The sequence below is a fragment of the Schistosoma haematobium genome, chromosome 2 (assembly GCF_000699445.3).
Source record: "Schistosoma haematobium chromosome 2, whole genome shotgun sequence".
Classification (NCBI taxonomy): Eukaryota; Metazoa; Platyhelminthes; class Trematoda; order Strigeidida; family Schistosomatidae; genus Schistosoma; species Schistosoma haematobium.
This window is the reverse complement of record NC_067197.1, coordinates 13,209,666-13,225,745: the sequence shown is the minus strand read 5'-3', so window position 1 is coordinate 13,225,745 and position 16,080 is coordinate 13,209,666. Positions and strand designations below refer to the sequence as shown.

The 16,080-nt window shown below is 32.8% G+C and overlaps 1 protein-coding gene across 1 annotated transcript in view; it reads left to right on the top strand.

The window, feature by feature from the left end:
• Nucleotides 1-16,080, top strand: part of BUB3_3 (mitotic spindle checkpoint protein Bub3) — a 43,099-nt gene that overhangs the window by 8,655 nt on the left and 18,364 nt on the right. The window contains exons 2-3 of the mRNA XM_051214358.1: nucleotides 7,631-8,406; nucleotides 14,364-14,397. Of these exons, the coding sequence (XP_051067523.1) occupies nucleotides 7,876-8,406; nucleotides 14,364-14,397 (565 nt within the window). The 5' untranslated portion in view covers nucleotides 7,631-7,875. The remainder of the gene's footprint in view (nucleotides 1-7,630; nucleotides 8,407-14,363; nucleotides 14,398-16,080) is intronic.

Sequence of the window (16,080 nt, the reverse complement as noted above, 5' to 3'; positions counted from 1 at the left end):
AGTGAATAAGACTTCCATGGAAGTGTCTATATTCGTGTAGCCATGTGAGAGCATTTCGAGAGAGAGCTGGTGGCTATCAATAGTTTAGATGGTTTCTAATCGACTTATAGATCAGAATAATTTTTTAGATAATCAAAATTATTTATTCAACCTAATCGTGACTGGTCATTTCCTGTATATATATATATATATAGGATGATACATATTTCATAGTTCTTAATACAAGCAACCAATGATTATATTGTTAATCCAATCAATCTTAAGCGATTTAGAACATGGCTTATGAATGCATCAGTTCAAGTTGCCACACCACATCAACACAGTGGTGTGAAATTATCAGGGCAGATCTGACTAGTTGATCTAGTAACAGTGAGCAAACACAATATAATTCGAGGGGAATGAAATCAAGATCTAATGAAAAACAAAGAGTAAGTGTATCTATGGTACTTCGACCTGTTCTGAGCCACGTCATCCAAAGCTTCCAACAATTGGTTATGACAATCGCGACGACTCTTTCCTAGTAATCCGCACCTACCAACATTGCTTAATCCAGCCGTCATCAACTTCATGAACTGATGTAACCCTTTGGTTTAGCCACACCCAGCTTTATAAAAAGCCTCACATACTACAGCTCATCTACTTTGTTAGAATATTCTTATTCCCTCTTTCATTGCAAACATACTAATAGTTTGTGACAACTGTCTTGAAATTGTTCTCTTTCCATGTAATTTCCTAGTGTTATTGTCATGCGCGTTGTGTGTGAGTATAATTAATAATATTTGGCGCCAAACAGACAAAATAATTTTAAAACTTTCAAGAATCAAGTCCAAAATAAAACAAACAAAAATAGTCTATCTCTCAACTTCCCATCATATCTAACCTTAATCTCTCTCCCAATTTCATACTTATTTCTATCATATGACTTTCCTTTATATATACTGTTTTCTAAAGTCATTTTCTTCCTCATTTGAATGCACACTTTTCATGTACATGTGAAGATACATTCCTTTTTTTCTGATATGCCATATATATATGTCTCCCATACTTTTAGTGAAATTGGCAAATTGCCAAAAGTACATTGATTTTAATGTTACGGATTTTTATCTGTCAGGTTCATCGATTAACATTGATTTAAAAAACAAGTCAGTCCTTAGCTTAATTTTGGCGAAAGATAAATAAATGTTCAGTTTAATACGGGGATAAGTCGAAATTAGATAATATATTATCAATGTCGTAACCGAGCAAATGTTAGTATAATTTAGTTTAATAAAAAGAATTTGACTCTCTTCAAATGGCTTTTGAATGAATATAAAATTGGCGGATGGGGATTTTTTGTATAATGTATAATTACTACCATAATGAAAATGTCACTGAATTGTTAACGTGTTGCAGAGTGCTGATGACAGCTACTAAAGTGTCTGTCGTGAACTTATTGAAGTTACTATGAAAATGGTTGTGGACAGACAATTAAAATCTTACGAACTCCTGGTAAGTGTTATCATATACTAACCACTCAATTCACAACTTTCTCTTTGGATCTTACGGCAGAGCGATATACTTATGTATTAGTATCCGTGATTCCAAGCTCTACAATTCCTTATCTGGCAAGTATATTGTGCGACGAACAGGTTGTAAGTGTTGACTTAGTTAAAAACATGTACTCTTAAACGTGCTGTTGATTAAAGGTCGTATATATTATTATCTTAAACAGATTTTATTTAATCCCAAGTAGTTTATTTACTTTTTTTCATGTATATATCTATGCGGTTATCAACTTTTTTTGTTTCTGTATGGAAAACTTGTTGGGATATTGTGTGCTGAGAATTCTATATTGCACTTAACATAAAATATTAAATAGAGCTATTATTAATAATTATAAGAATAGAGGTTTTCCGTCTCTTATTCATAAAAAGAAATTAGATAAAGCGTAATATTTCCTAGAACAGGTGGATTGTGGTTGACAGTGGAATCCAGAATGCTTGTTTCGTCCTATTCGTGACTCGTCAGTTGGATGTATCTGCATGTTGGAGTTGGTATTCACCATGATATTGGAACCCACTGTCGTTCGCACCAAACATCATCGCGTTATCTACTTAGCTATCTGTCATAATGGCTATATCGAAGCAATCCCCATATGATGCACATATGCCAATCAAGGTTGATCATATTTCAGTCAAAAATATCAACAACGGGATAATGCAGACTATTTTAAATTGCACATTATTTTAAGTCGTTGAAACATTTGTAAAGCTTAGTCGGCTTTTCTATTTCAATGACTTTGAGCTGTTAGGTCACTTACTCGTAGTAGTGTTATTTTGAAGATTATTGATTCAGTCATTCAGTTAAACCCTCGGAGCACTTCGTTATAACACTAATACCTTAATGATCCAAACTCTAAGCTTTCAACCATTAGATCAATGATTTGATCTCTGTTCCACCGACTTTAGCTTGAACATCCGGTTAATAATTGCAGAACTTAAACAGTGATGCCGAAGATTGAGTGCTTTAACATGTCTTAAATGTTTACTAATCCTTCCATCAGGTACTTGGCTATGAGCCAATCTATGAATGTAAGGGCTAATGATACTATGTGGTTGCACAAACTGAAATAGGTGGAGCGGAGTTCCAACCTAAGGCTCGGTGGCAGAAAGTCGAACGCCTGAGCTACTAGGCCATCTCTCCACTTACCTGTACTCTATAAACGTTATATAACTCTCATCGTTAATTTTTTCACCTGAACTATTAGTTGGTTACTTTATACAACTCAATTGCTTGACTACAACTTCATATACCCAACTTCAGTCTGCACTTTTCTGGTGCAAAATTTAATGACATTTAATATATTAATGACCAAACCAAAGTAGGTTGTATTGGGTTTGAACATACAATGTACTTATTAACTGGATAAAACACTCGTACTTTAATACATTTTCTTTCTATACACAAACTAGTATTTTAGAAATATAAACCCATCTTGGTATAAATACACATAATAGTGTACTGTCAAGTTGACTTCAGTAATTTTGAAATTGGCCTATAAAGTCTAACTACTATCGCTTCCAGAAAATTGGTTACTCTTCAATGACTAACTATGTTCCCGTTCAGTTCTACTCTGAATCAGTCTATTCATAGAAAATCAGTGACAATTTATCTTCACTGTAGTGTTAATTGATGCAGATTTGACTTGTGTTAGCCATTTGTGTACATATGTCCCATTTTATAAGCCCTCTCATTTCCTATCCTCACTTTCCAACTTGTAATTTATGTATATCTCTTTCACCATAGAGTTCTCAACATTACCCTAAACATTTACCTTACATTGTTATTGATTTGCCTTATGATTTGGTTGTTTTCTACTCCTCACAAATGAAATGGACGCTACTAAATTTAGTCTTTTACGTTCTGACTGTATGCATAGAGTTCTTGTTCTTTAGTTGCTTATTTCGCCCCTTTTTGTTTGCTTTGACCATTCATTAGCTATTATTCCAGCCTCTGAATAATCTTCGATCACTCAGGTTCAACAAATTTCCCTAGTAAAAGGCGCTATCAGTGAAAGCTTTTAATTTATCATCCTAGTTCTACTTGTTTCTATAGAACAACACTTGATATTTTGGTAACGCCGGTAGTATTGAGGTATTTTTATCTGGATTCATTTGATGAATAAATATCGAGTTTGTTAGAAGTGTTGTATTCTCTGAGTTGGATTGTTATGATGTGTGGCTTTCTTTGTCTCTCTGGACAACGTCATTAGGACATACTTAGAAGAGAAACCCCTTTTAAAGTACACGGATATTTGTAGTTTAACTGACTGTGAGAATGGCCAGTGATTAACTTTTTTGATTGATTAATCAATAACTAAATATATGGTTAAACTCCACTAGCCATGGCTTTTCACTAGAACTCCAAGATCTACCTCTCGAACCTAGTCAATTTGCTAAGTAAAGGCTACTGGCTCTTTGTCTTTTGTAATTAAGTATCTTATTTTTTCAGTCATTGAAAAAGTTTTCAAACGTTAACCTAACAAAACACATTACTACTCAAATGCGAGTAGTATGAGATAATATATTAAATGGATTTACAATTTTCAGTTTATACATTAAAAAAACCAATATTTTATACCAAATCTATAGATGCTACGATTATTTCATTTTGTCTTTAAATTGTGACATGTTTTTATTGTTGCCTTCAAGATGAGGATTGGTTATCTTCGTAAACACACGAACTCCATGTCTGAAGAATACTATGGTATTTTTGTGAATTTTAATTGAACCAACATTACAACTTTGTAACCGATTTTATTACTCAATTCTAAAGATTGCACATTATTATTAAGTGGTTTCAGCGCAATAACCATGTGATATTGCATTGAACAGGGTTATATTTGACGAGCTGAGAATCTTCTTAATAACAGTGACTTAGTGGCTGTTGTTCGAGTTTCAGCCCTGGGTTCGAACCCCGCCCCACCTACGTCAAGTTAGACTCACATTTAGAATGTGGCTCACATCCAAATATATAGACAATGAGTTAATTTATTATCATTAATTTTGAGAAAACTATTAATAAGTAAACCTTTCTTAAGTTCATTTTCGTTGTTCCCTATTAAATGGAAATGGTTTCACCGTACCAATGTAACCACATATACAGATCTATATACTTAATACTAGTATTACCAGGGTATACATATATTACGTACTCCGCTAAACTGAAATTACGGGTCATAGTATCTTTTACGCAAATTGTGTGATCATATGAATTCTTCGTTATAAATGACAAAAGCAGAAATTTGAAGAGATGTCTCATCAATAAACCATTTAGTCGGAATGTAATTGTTTGCATTTCCAACTTCAATTTAATATGACGGGAAGAAAAGTCATATCACAATCATTTCACGATATAGCATGACCATCATTAAACATCACCGATACGTGGTGTCTCACTCTCGACACAGCTGAACTTCACTGATTACAATTTGTCGTTTAAACCTCGGTTGTCTTTTTCTAAATTAGTCACCAGTAAAAACTCAAGTATTACTTAGTTGAATGGATTGTAGAGAATAGTTGAAATTAGGAATATTTTTCATTGCTCATTCATCTGAAGTTTGTCCGTGATGGAATCATTCATCACGTTAAACTAATACCGACGGTAACAGTATACTACACTAATGAACTGATCACATGATGATCTCTGGATTTTTAAGCGATACTCAAAATTCAATGACAGATCCTCTGTATCTTATTGGCAGCTAAATAAGAATTAAGTAGGAATAATCAATATTTATCTACTAAAGTGTTTAAAGTTAATAAACATAGTAAAATCAAAGAGTAGAGATAAACTTGGACAACTCTTGAGATGAAGCTTAGATGGTTATCAGTTTGTCATGGAAAATATTGAAAAATAAATCAAATCTATATATATATATATATATATATATATATATATATATATATATATATATATATATAGCATTTAAAATCAAAGAATCATCTCCACAGCCTTTCGTCATCGGAAGACTACAAAACATTCTCTTATTTTTCACGACAATGCTCAAACTTATCTAGGTTTTTATATAATAACTCATTTGTTTATAACACTTGAATCTCAGTTGCCCTTACCTCACCAAGATCATTTCAGAAATCGCTGAAGGTCGTTACTGTAAAATAGAATGTGCCATCTTTTAACAATTTTGTTTTTTCTATATATACATACTACACTATGTAGTATTTCATTAACGAAAAAACATCAATTAATCTCTATCGTCTTAATGAGTTCATTTGAGATATGCGAAAGGCAAGCATTGCTGTTTACACAAAATCATGTGTTCTTTTCTTAAAAAGTTTTTTCTTCATCAACTTGTAAATAATAATCTACGTAATATGAAACGAATGGTTAGATTTAACATTTTTAATTTGTATTAGAAAATAGTCAAATAAATCTTTGGCACTGAGCCAAAAATATGTCATATATATATATATATATATATATATATATATATATATATATATATATATATATATATATATATATATATATATATATATATATATATATATATATATATATATATGCAGTCTTTTCTCTCTACACCAAATAAATACACGCCAACATATGTCAACTTATTTGTTTCATGACCTGATGCTTCAGTTGAACAATATTCTGTCTTTATGTTTTGCGTTTAATTGTACACATATTTCAATGGTAGTAAATGAATAGCATGTTAGTTTGGCTCACTCCACATACGTATACCAAGTTTTTATTGGTCAGTTAAAAGTGTATGCGATGTTGTGAGGACTTTAAAAAAAATAGAAACCAATTAATTTTAAATGACAGTGTTTATTAGTAGTGAACAATTAATTATAAGAAATCTAATCCAAATAGATAATAAAACCTATAATGTTGAAAAAGATTAAATAATCAATATATTCGTACCATTATCACATTTTGATTCTTATTACTTAACGTCTGTAACCATGACTTACAACTGTATCATTGATACTAACCAAGCATTTTTCACTTATCGATACCATTCAATCCAACTATCAGTAATTTAATGAATATATATCATGTCTCTGTTTGGCCGTTCCTAACATTTTTCCAACCCATCCCTACCCCGATCCGTATTGAACACAAAGGTAGGTGTTAGCTGAACATCCATATTGCATCTTAGTTGATAAATTCCCATAGCCCCACCAACCTATCGAGCGTATGCAACTGAAACCTCAAGCCTAACGTTACCAATACTCACTTGATGGTTTAACTTTACTACAGCACCTACTTTAATGATTTGTGATTGGATACTGGTAACATACATATGTCCTCTATCTTTATCTATCATTTGTTTACAGTCGTTAAGTAATACAAAGAAAGATTTCGAAGTATACTCATCCGTTAATTGAAAAACAGAAATTTCATCTGCCCGACAGATGACGTGTGGTGTTTAAAACAAGTCTTGGTTATTGTATCAGTTTCGAAATTACATCAACTATTAAGGCATGAGGCCCGATGAAACTCCAACACATAAATGCTGTAGTCAACCTGTTTAACTCAATCCCTGTGATTAGACTATTCACTTATAAAGAGTTTCTTTTTGTTTTTTTGAAAAAAAATTATTTTAATTGTATCTTATTATGTAAACTGAATAAGTTGGCAAATGAATTTCTTTTTCCTATAAAATAGACTAAATTATAGTCGCATAAAATACCAAACACCTTTTCTTTTGACCTTGAATGTGATTATTTATTTTCAGTACTCATGTGATAGCCTTATATCATAACTACATATTTCTCAAGTATGTACACATGCACATATATATATATATATATATATATATATATATTATGTTTGACTTTTACGTAAATGTGCTGGAACTTACATTCAGTTATAACTATAATTACATCGTATGCTTTTTTGAAGTTATCAGCTAATAAAATTATAATCTAACCATTATTAAAACCGTTAGTATTTTAGAACTTGTTCTGTTTCTTATCATGTGATAAAAACTATGCTGGCATATATATATAAAGGTAAATAATGACGTGAAATATTATAACTGACTTCTCTCTCACCTTCATTATTTGAAATTATGCCAATATTTCTAAATTTATTCCGGATGTTTTGTTAAATTGTATTTCAGTCTATTTAGTACTGTATGATTTTGCGTATGGTGAATTCAAATTCAAACGTTATCATTTAAAATATACATTGGATTCAAGTCTAAATAATTGGAAAATCTAAACTTCCTTTTCCATCTGAAATTTGTTCAGATTGGTTAAATTAAAAAGTCTTGGAATTAATTTTTATTACAAGATGGTGAAAATTATTTGGTTAACTTAAACTTTCTTTGATAAAAAAAAGATAAAACTTAACTGAATATTTACTATGACAAGTAGTGAATGTAAAAGTAGAATTAACAGTACAGTTGAATGTCCTGTAACATTTGGGAATAATAATAATCAAAAACAAATAAGTATTGGCCGTCCACCAAGTTCAATAAGTCTAATAACTGATCAATTAAAATTATCCAGTTTAAATGAACGTGATCCATGTATGACAATGCGAATGATGAAAATGACAGTTGGAGTAATGCCAACAATAACAACAACTAGTAAATCAATGAATACAGGACAACATAATATCAATTGTGAATATTATGGTTTGAAGACAATAAATGAAACAAGAAATGCTTCTTCAATGCCTATACACTCTGTTATTGGTTTACAAATGAAACGTAATATCACTAGTAATGATAATGATAGTACAATTATTAACAATACAGATTGGAGAAGTGGATCAAAAGATTATCATCATTCGCGTACTGTACACTTTCATGATGTATTTACGCCAAGCTCTAGTGTTTGTTCTTCTCTCAAGTCTACTATATCAGAATTTGAAGATGGAAGTGAAATAATTGTAAGTGTATTTCTTTTTCCATGAAGTTTAATAGTTGTTTGACATAACAGTTTAATATATTCATATTTTTCTCGTAGAAATATCGTTCTAAAGCTATATATATGACGCGAGAGGGAAGTCTAGTGATAACTATATGGCGCAGAAGATAGTTTTCAATCCGTAACCTAATTGAGTAATATTAATTTACCTATTGGCCAAAGTTAGTAATGTAAATTATTGCATGTTAACTCAATAGTCTGAGCTCTTTCGGCTTAGCGCTTTTCACATGCCCTGAAGAACCTGCGTTCTATTCCAAGTGAATTCATGGATGCTCATCACTGACAAGTTCCATAGTGGAACGGAACGTCTACCCAATGCTCTCTGGTTTTTGTTCGTTGTTTAAAGTGAGTATCGAAAACAGTGGTTAAGGATTTTGGGCCACATTGTTTTAAATCGTTCGCGATGGTGCAGCTTCATTCACTCTTCACTTTCTCTAGGATCCTAAGTATCTAAATTACCTTGTAGGTTTTTTTAGTTTACCAAATTATATTTTGTAGAACCGTATCTTCTATGACTAATCTTCTTTATTACCACGAATACTGTAATTACATCTACTGTTCTGGGATTTGACCTGACAATTTCATCTTACTGTACTAATGGATTATGACAACTGGAACTGATGTACGTATGAGCCAGGTTCTACTTTTCATATGACTAACTGACTGGAAGTGATCGAAGGCTACAACAGCCTCGTACAGTATGTGGTAGTTATCTGCGCTTGGTGGGGCAATTAGGTTATAAAGTGTCTTTCCGAGAATCGACGTTCACTGGGTATGTAACGTAACGTCAGCTGATTCAAATTTACTCGCTTTAGATTGGTTCGGTCAGCTACAGCTAGCTGACGTCCCGCTAATTACCATATGCAATCTGGAAGACAACCCCCTGAACCGGAAGCATATACAACGAAGTTAATTACACAGTTCTTAATCATCTTCCAGCTTGTTTTGGATTGGTGCTCTTCTATGAAAACAACCGTTCGGTTGAAGCCACGGGCTAAACCTGTTTTCCGCCCGAATAGACCAGTGCCATATGCGGCATTATCAAAAGTTAATGAAGAACTCGGTCGTCTACAACTACAAGAGGTTATCACACCTGTTTCTGATTCTTCTTGGACAGCACCAACTGTGGCTATCAAGAAGACATATGGCACAACACGTATATGCGCCGATTTCTCTACAGGCCATAACGCAGTCCTTGAACAACATCATTACCCGCTGCCAACTCCCTCAGATTTACTCATTATGCTAAACGGTGAGAAGTTCTTCGTAAAGTTGGACCTCAATTATACTTATTTACAAATGGAAGTGGATGAAGAATCGCGAGAACTACTGGCCACTAATGCCCATCGTGGTTTGTTCCAGTATAACCGTCTACCATTTAGAGTTAATACTGCCCCATCTTGATACTCATGGGACGAAGGCTGAGGACGATCCAAAACCTGATGCTATCGAGAACCACAACACTACCATCACAAACTATGTCTTAGGAGTTACCAAAGTACGAGGTTGGATGTTCGGTGTTCTCTCGGGACTACAGACCAAACATGATCCCTGGACTGAAGTGTGTGTGGTCGGAAGGTTAGATCAAGTCATGCATGAAGTAGAGGTGAGAAGAGACAGATGGAGATGACACCGGAGCCAGCTACGGAAACAGTTAGCCCCAGATCGCCTATCAAGAAACAGATATATCTCACTCGAAGTTCGGTTAGATAGCTTCAACTTACCCTCAGTCCCGACGGAAAAAGTCCAGAAGGTGACTACTTCGACAACGGCGGCAAACAGTCAATAATCAGGTGAACCCCAAGAACAAACGCTGTTAAAAAACAGAGGTATTGAGGATGCCAGATCCCCAGAAATCACTTGGTAAACGTCTCATTTTTGTAATTTTATTATTGGAATCCGAATTTCTCATTTTCGCACCAAAAGTGGCCATTTCACCTTCAGTTTGTATATCTCACTTGGAAAGACCTCAAATGTCATTGTTTCGTTTCCCCTTTTAATACTCTGTTTGTGGTGTTTTCCGAGGACATTTTTTGTTTTGTATATATACACATGAGTTGTGTTCTTGTTCGTTCGTGCTCCTGCGCTGCTTGTGGAAGATGCATTTTTCTGTCTGAATCTGGTCTTCTCTCTCTAGTTAGCAGGGCTGGGTTGCAGTGGAATAGCTGAGAGTATCCTGTTGTTGTTTTGCTGACTTTCGTTCCGTTCACCGGTTCTAGGTGATATCGTTAGCTCTTCAAGCGTAGCAGTTTCTTGTCGTACAACACGAATAAGCATAATTATGTGGATTGGATCAATCCCAGAATCACCTCTGAATAAGGCATAAGATCAATAAATCAAGTTATTGACGGGTTTAAATGATCCATGGTAAACAGAAATTAAATTGTTGGCTTATGATCTGTAAGACAATCGTAATTAATGGCTGAAGACTTAAAGTAACATATTTACAAATTTACCGCAGCTTTTTGATTACATTCTCGATTTTCTTCCATCTTTTTTTCCTTATTTTACGTACTTTTCATTCCCTTTAACCTCATTTGCTCATTTGTTTTGAAAATATCTTTTACTTGTACACTTTTTCACTATCACTGATCGACACTATTTGTTTCTATTAGTTTGGTGTCATAATCTTGTTAGTTTTCTTCTAATTGTACTGCTGTAAAATTTGATACTTGCTATATTCTTGTGCTAATTTGTGATTGATTAACTGTAGTTTTGTGAAATACATATACAACTACAAACAATCTACAAGTACTGTGAACAATCGAATTACAAATAAAAAATTAACATTTTATTTACCATTGTTTAATCAAGAACTTCTCTTAGACCTCTATTGGAAGCCTCAAGGTATTGAACATGTTTCGTTTTAGTATAAGACCATTTAGAAATGCTTATTCATTTCTCTGCATCCGGAAGTCGAACCCAGGACCTTCGGTCTCGCGCGCAAACGTGCAAATGTCAAGCCAATGTTTTCAGGTTTTCATTACTGGTTTAACTATGGTCAGCTCTTGACTTAAGCACTATAAAAATCACACTATCTCCATAAATCCTTCTGAAATAACGTTTCACTTAGTCGATAGAATAGTAATGAAATCTTCAAAAAATGTGACATGCCAGCACAAATTTAAAAGCTAGTCTAGCAACTTCTAATTGAACGTTATCAATATTAAATTTTTAATTTTAAAATTTATTGTAAATTTCGATCGTTTTCAGACGATGAGAAGCCTTGATTTGTAGTGTGACTTCATTTGTATTTTTGCAAGTCTTATTGCCCGTTATTTATAATTCACTATTGCTTTCAAATCTTTACCAGCCTGTTGTTTAAGCTTGAAACATTCTTCAATTTCAATGTGGAACAAGAACAATAAATTCTGATTCATTTCTAGTGGTTGTTTGAATCTTCCCATTGATGTTTAGGGTTGCGATTGAACAGTCTTATGGACATATGAACTCGCCAGTTGAATGTATCCGCATTCTAGTGTTGATGCTCATACCAGAACTCGAACCTAGTACATTTCCATTAAAAAAACCGGTGCGTTATCTACTTGGATACTGAGTCCAGTGAGCCGCTGGCTCGTGGGACTGATTAAATTTCAATTTATTTTAAATCTAATTCGCCTCGTTGACGTTATAGACTGTTCTCGGTGTTTGAAGTGAAATGTGCTGTGTTCGAGTTCAGATGTTAACATCAACACTGGGTTGTAGAAACATCCGACTGACGAGTCCCAGATAAGACGAAACGTACGTCTTATATTTCATCACTAGCCACTATCGAAATAAGTTTCAATGCTGTTAGCTTACAGCAAGCGATGAAACTTCATTGTAGTAGGATAGATAAATGGACTATTTCAGAGGAAATAACCATCCATAACTTCATAGTCAGCCTTCCGTCATTTTATAATTGTATTCAATATTCAATAGACATTATTTTCGGACATGCAATCATACCATCCCCATTTCATTTTCCCCCTGTTTATCTACTTAAAACTTAAATTCTTAATCTAAACAAATAATATTTATAGATGAAAATAGATCCTAACAATTATCTTATTTTATAATTACCCTATTATTGATATATGCTGTATAAGCCCCTTCTTATTCCGAATGATATACACAACTGTAATACATCGTTAATTAAATAATGTAATTTAAAAAATCCTTTCTTTTTTTAAAGAAAAAGGAATATTTTACAGAAGAAATAAAAAGTTACTTTTTTCTTTCAGAATAGAAAACAAACAAACAGAGAATTGAGTAACGTTTTCATATTAGCTGATATTGTTTTCAAGCAGTTTTAAGTTGAATAAAAAGTAATTTCATTCGATTCATAACACATACACACACACACACTGGGTAGTATGAATATTATCGAGATTATTTTGTCAGTGGTTGTAGTACACAATACACTTTTAATGGATTAATAAAGCTAGCAGCCGATTTTGAATCATGTACTCTTTACTGTATACATGTATATGTGTGTTGATTATGTTTTAAAAAATAATTCTATTTGATAATATTTCTATGGTTATAAGTAATATTTTCTAGAATCCCTTTGATTTACAAAATATAGATTCATGTACTCTTATTCAAATCATGCTGTTTAATGACTAATTATACTTACTACCTGGTTATCAAAGTGAACTAGTAAGTTTTTATAACTGGAAAATGACTCCGTCAACACTGTTTGAACTGTTTGGTTGACTGAGTTATATTCGTTTTGCCATTGTTGTATCCAGATAGTCAACTTTTATATCTTAGCGGTTATGACGTTTCGGCTCTGTTGAGCCCCACAGTCTTACTTCTTTTCACTTAACCCATTAGGAACCAATGTAATTCCTTTATTCTACTGCTTCTACCAGGAGAAGGAAACCTCTACAATTCACACGATGCGAAGTAAGAACATGAAAGAATGGTGCAACGAAGTTTTATTTACACCTCAAAAACACGTTTCCAAACAAATCCCAAAATCATATCGTCGTTGATCAAAATACAATCATTTGTATTCTAATTTTTACATATAAAAATCATCACATAGGGAAGGAGAATACATAAAGTTACTATCGAAACGCACACTCAATATAGTTCACCTGAATCGATACAGGGAATATAGTTGCAATGAAATAATTTCACTCGTTACACTATCTCATCTTTTTCTCCAGACAAATATAATAATTTCTATTTTTAATGATATAATGAATAGCTCGTAGAAATGGTTCCCTTCATTAACTTAAAGAGACTAAGAATAAACATTTGATCAGGTTAATATGAATTCATTTTATTTTGTTAAACTTATCAGTTATACCTACAAGTTACAATATATTAAAATTAAACTTATGCGCATAAGTCAACTGAAATTGATTCGAAATAAACGTATATATGTCATCATGGTAGAGCAATTTTTTGACAGAAGTTAATAAAATAGAAAAAACAAAAAAATTTTTCATTTGCTCGTCTGATTACCATGATCAATTAACTAATACATTGAATGAGACCAATGATTAGCTTATGTAAATGACTCAGATTTATTCAACATTGGAATTGATTGGATTATACTACTTAATAAATTATTCATCATTGGGATGAAAATTATAAAATCTTAATATCTCACTCTAGTCAATCACAATAGAGATTCAGTGCACTTCACATCAGTGTTTCTGTTAGCTAGTAATAGATTTGACTCTGAACAAGATGTCAATGAATTGCACGGTTAGTTGACTAATGAAAAATTACTTATGCGACTTTTATATCTAATTCCGACATTTTAAGCACCTTCATTTATTTAAATTAGTATTATGAGTGATGTTTATTGTCTTATGCTCGTCTGAAACTATTAAACCATATATTCGTATGTACTTATTACATAATCTACCATGCTTTTACTGACAGACTTTATTATTCGTCTTTTTTTATATCTATTAATAGAATCTTGAGCCGAATTCGTCTTCTCTCCATCTCTGTAAGTTGGATTTCCGTTTTTCTCTCTGTTTTAGAATTGATTTATGTATGCATTAGTGATAAAAATTATGATCTTATGCACTGTTAATTATCACGTGATAAGATAGCCAATAAGAATGCCGACTCGCATGACCTTGGCACTGTGCCAGACCAATGACGCGTTAGCCAGTACGAGCAACCTAGAGTCAGTTCTAAGTCCTTATTGGTTCTTCTCGCCTAGCTCTGTTCGTTTGTATCCAGAACACAATCTCAACTTCCACTATAGGAATCATATATTTCAGATATACTTGACCTATATACAAGCGAATCAGACCACATCATACTATAAAGTAGAAAATAACAATTTTACAAGATCACGCCAAAAAGTGGTTGTGAGTGTGAGAGACTGTAACTAATAGATTGTGGATAAATTAATAATATTAAATCGTATAATAGTGGTCAATAGGTCAAATGGAAGCTTATAATAAAAGGAATATAAATATACATATAATATATTCACTTAGTAGTTATCCAATAGGAATATATGTAATAACAATCCGCAAATAATTCCTAGCAGTTACCATTCATTTATTCTTCGTTAGGATGTAACAACAATGATTATGGTAATCAATATTTTCACGTGTTATGCAAATTGCCAATCTATCTGTGGTTAATTCGTGGTGTAAACAAACCTCCTACTCCGGAAATGATAATGTGCTCACTAATAGTTAATTTCGAGAGGTGATACCCGAGATTCTAATGACATGTGACCAGTGGAGTGCGACCATGACTGGTCTAAGGAAGCTACCCACCAGTTGCATTAAAAGATGTTTTCATAATATCGCGAACCAATCACAATTATATACATAAACTATTTTGATGCCAACTCAGTGATATGAACGTTAAGCGTTCATATCATGACCTAAAGGCCCTAAATTCAGTTCGCAATAGGGTCTTGAATGCTCATTGTTGAGGATTCTCATACTGGGAGTAAACAATTGTCCAATGTTTCCTGGTTTTCAGTGGTTATTGTACTTAGGTCATTTTGTAATATAAACTGTGAAGCCCAAAAATTTCCAAAAACCATTGACAGTATAATAACTTATTGATGAATTCCGTATTTCACACTCCTTGAAATAATAAAATAAAATGTATTGAGGCCCTAATTCTACATATGATTAAAATTGTAAATCTTCCGCAGTATTCTAAATTGGCTGTTAATAGAAAACTACCGCTACTTACGCATATTTTACGAATAATTCTAAGAACATAATAGGAAACTTTTAATCAGAGATGGCAATATCGAGACGATTCTCACAGGATACATATGTGCCAATATGAGACCGATCAATTGCAGTAACTCATTATAAAATTGAGTTGGGTCATTCGCTTTTTCCTCTGCGCGTCCATTCGTTTCGTTCCGCCTCGCTTCCTTTATTCCTTCTCTCTGATTGTCTGTTCAAACCAACGATTGTATGAAATATACATATTCAAACTTCATTTTCGTATTTATTTAATTTACACGTTAAATAAGGATGACAACATTCTCTATTATGCAACTAAAATTATTACTTTTAACCATTCATTTTTGTTAACTTATGTAATTGAATAAAAAATAATAGTAAAATATTCTTTCATCAAGAGAAATAACAAACAATATTCATACGTGTTATATTGTAGACCTTAAAACTCTGCAATAACACCA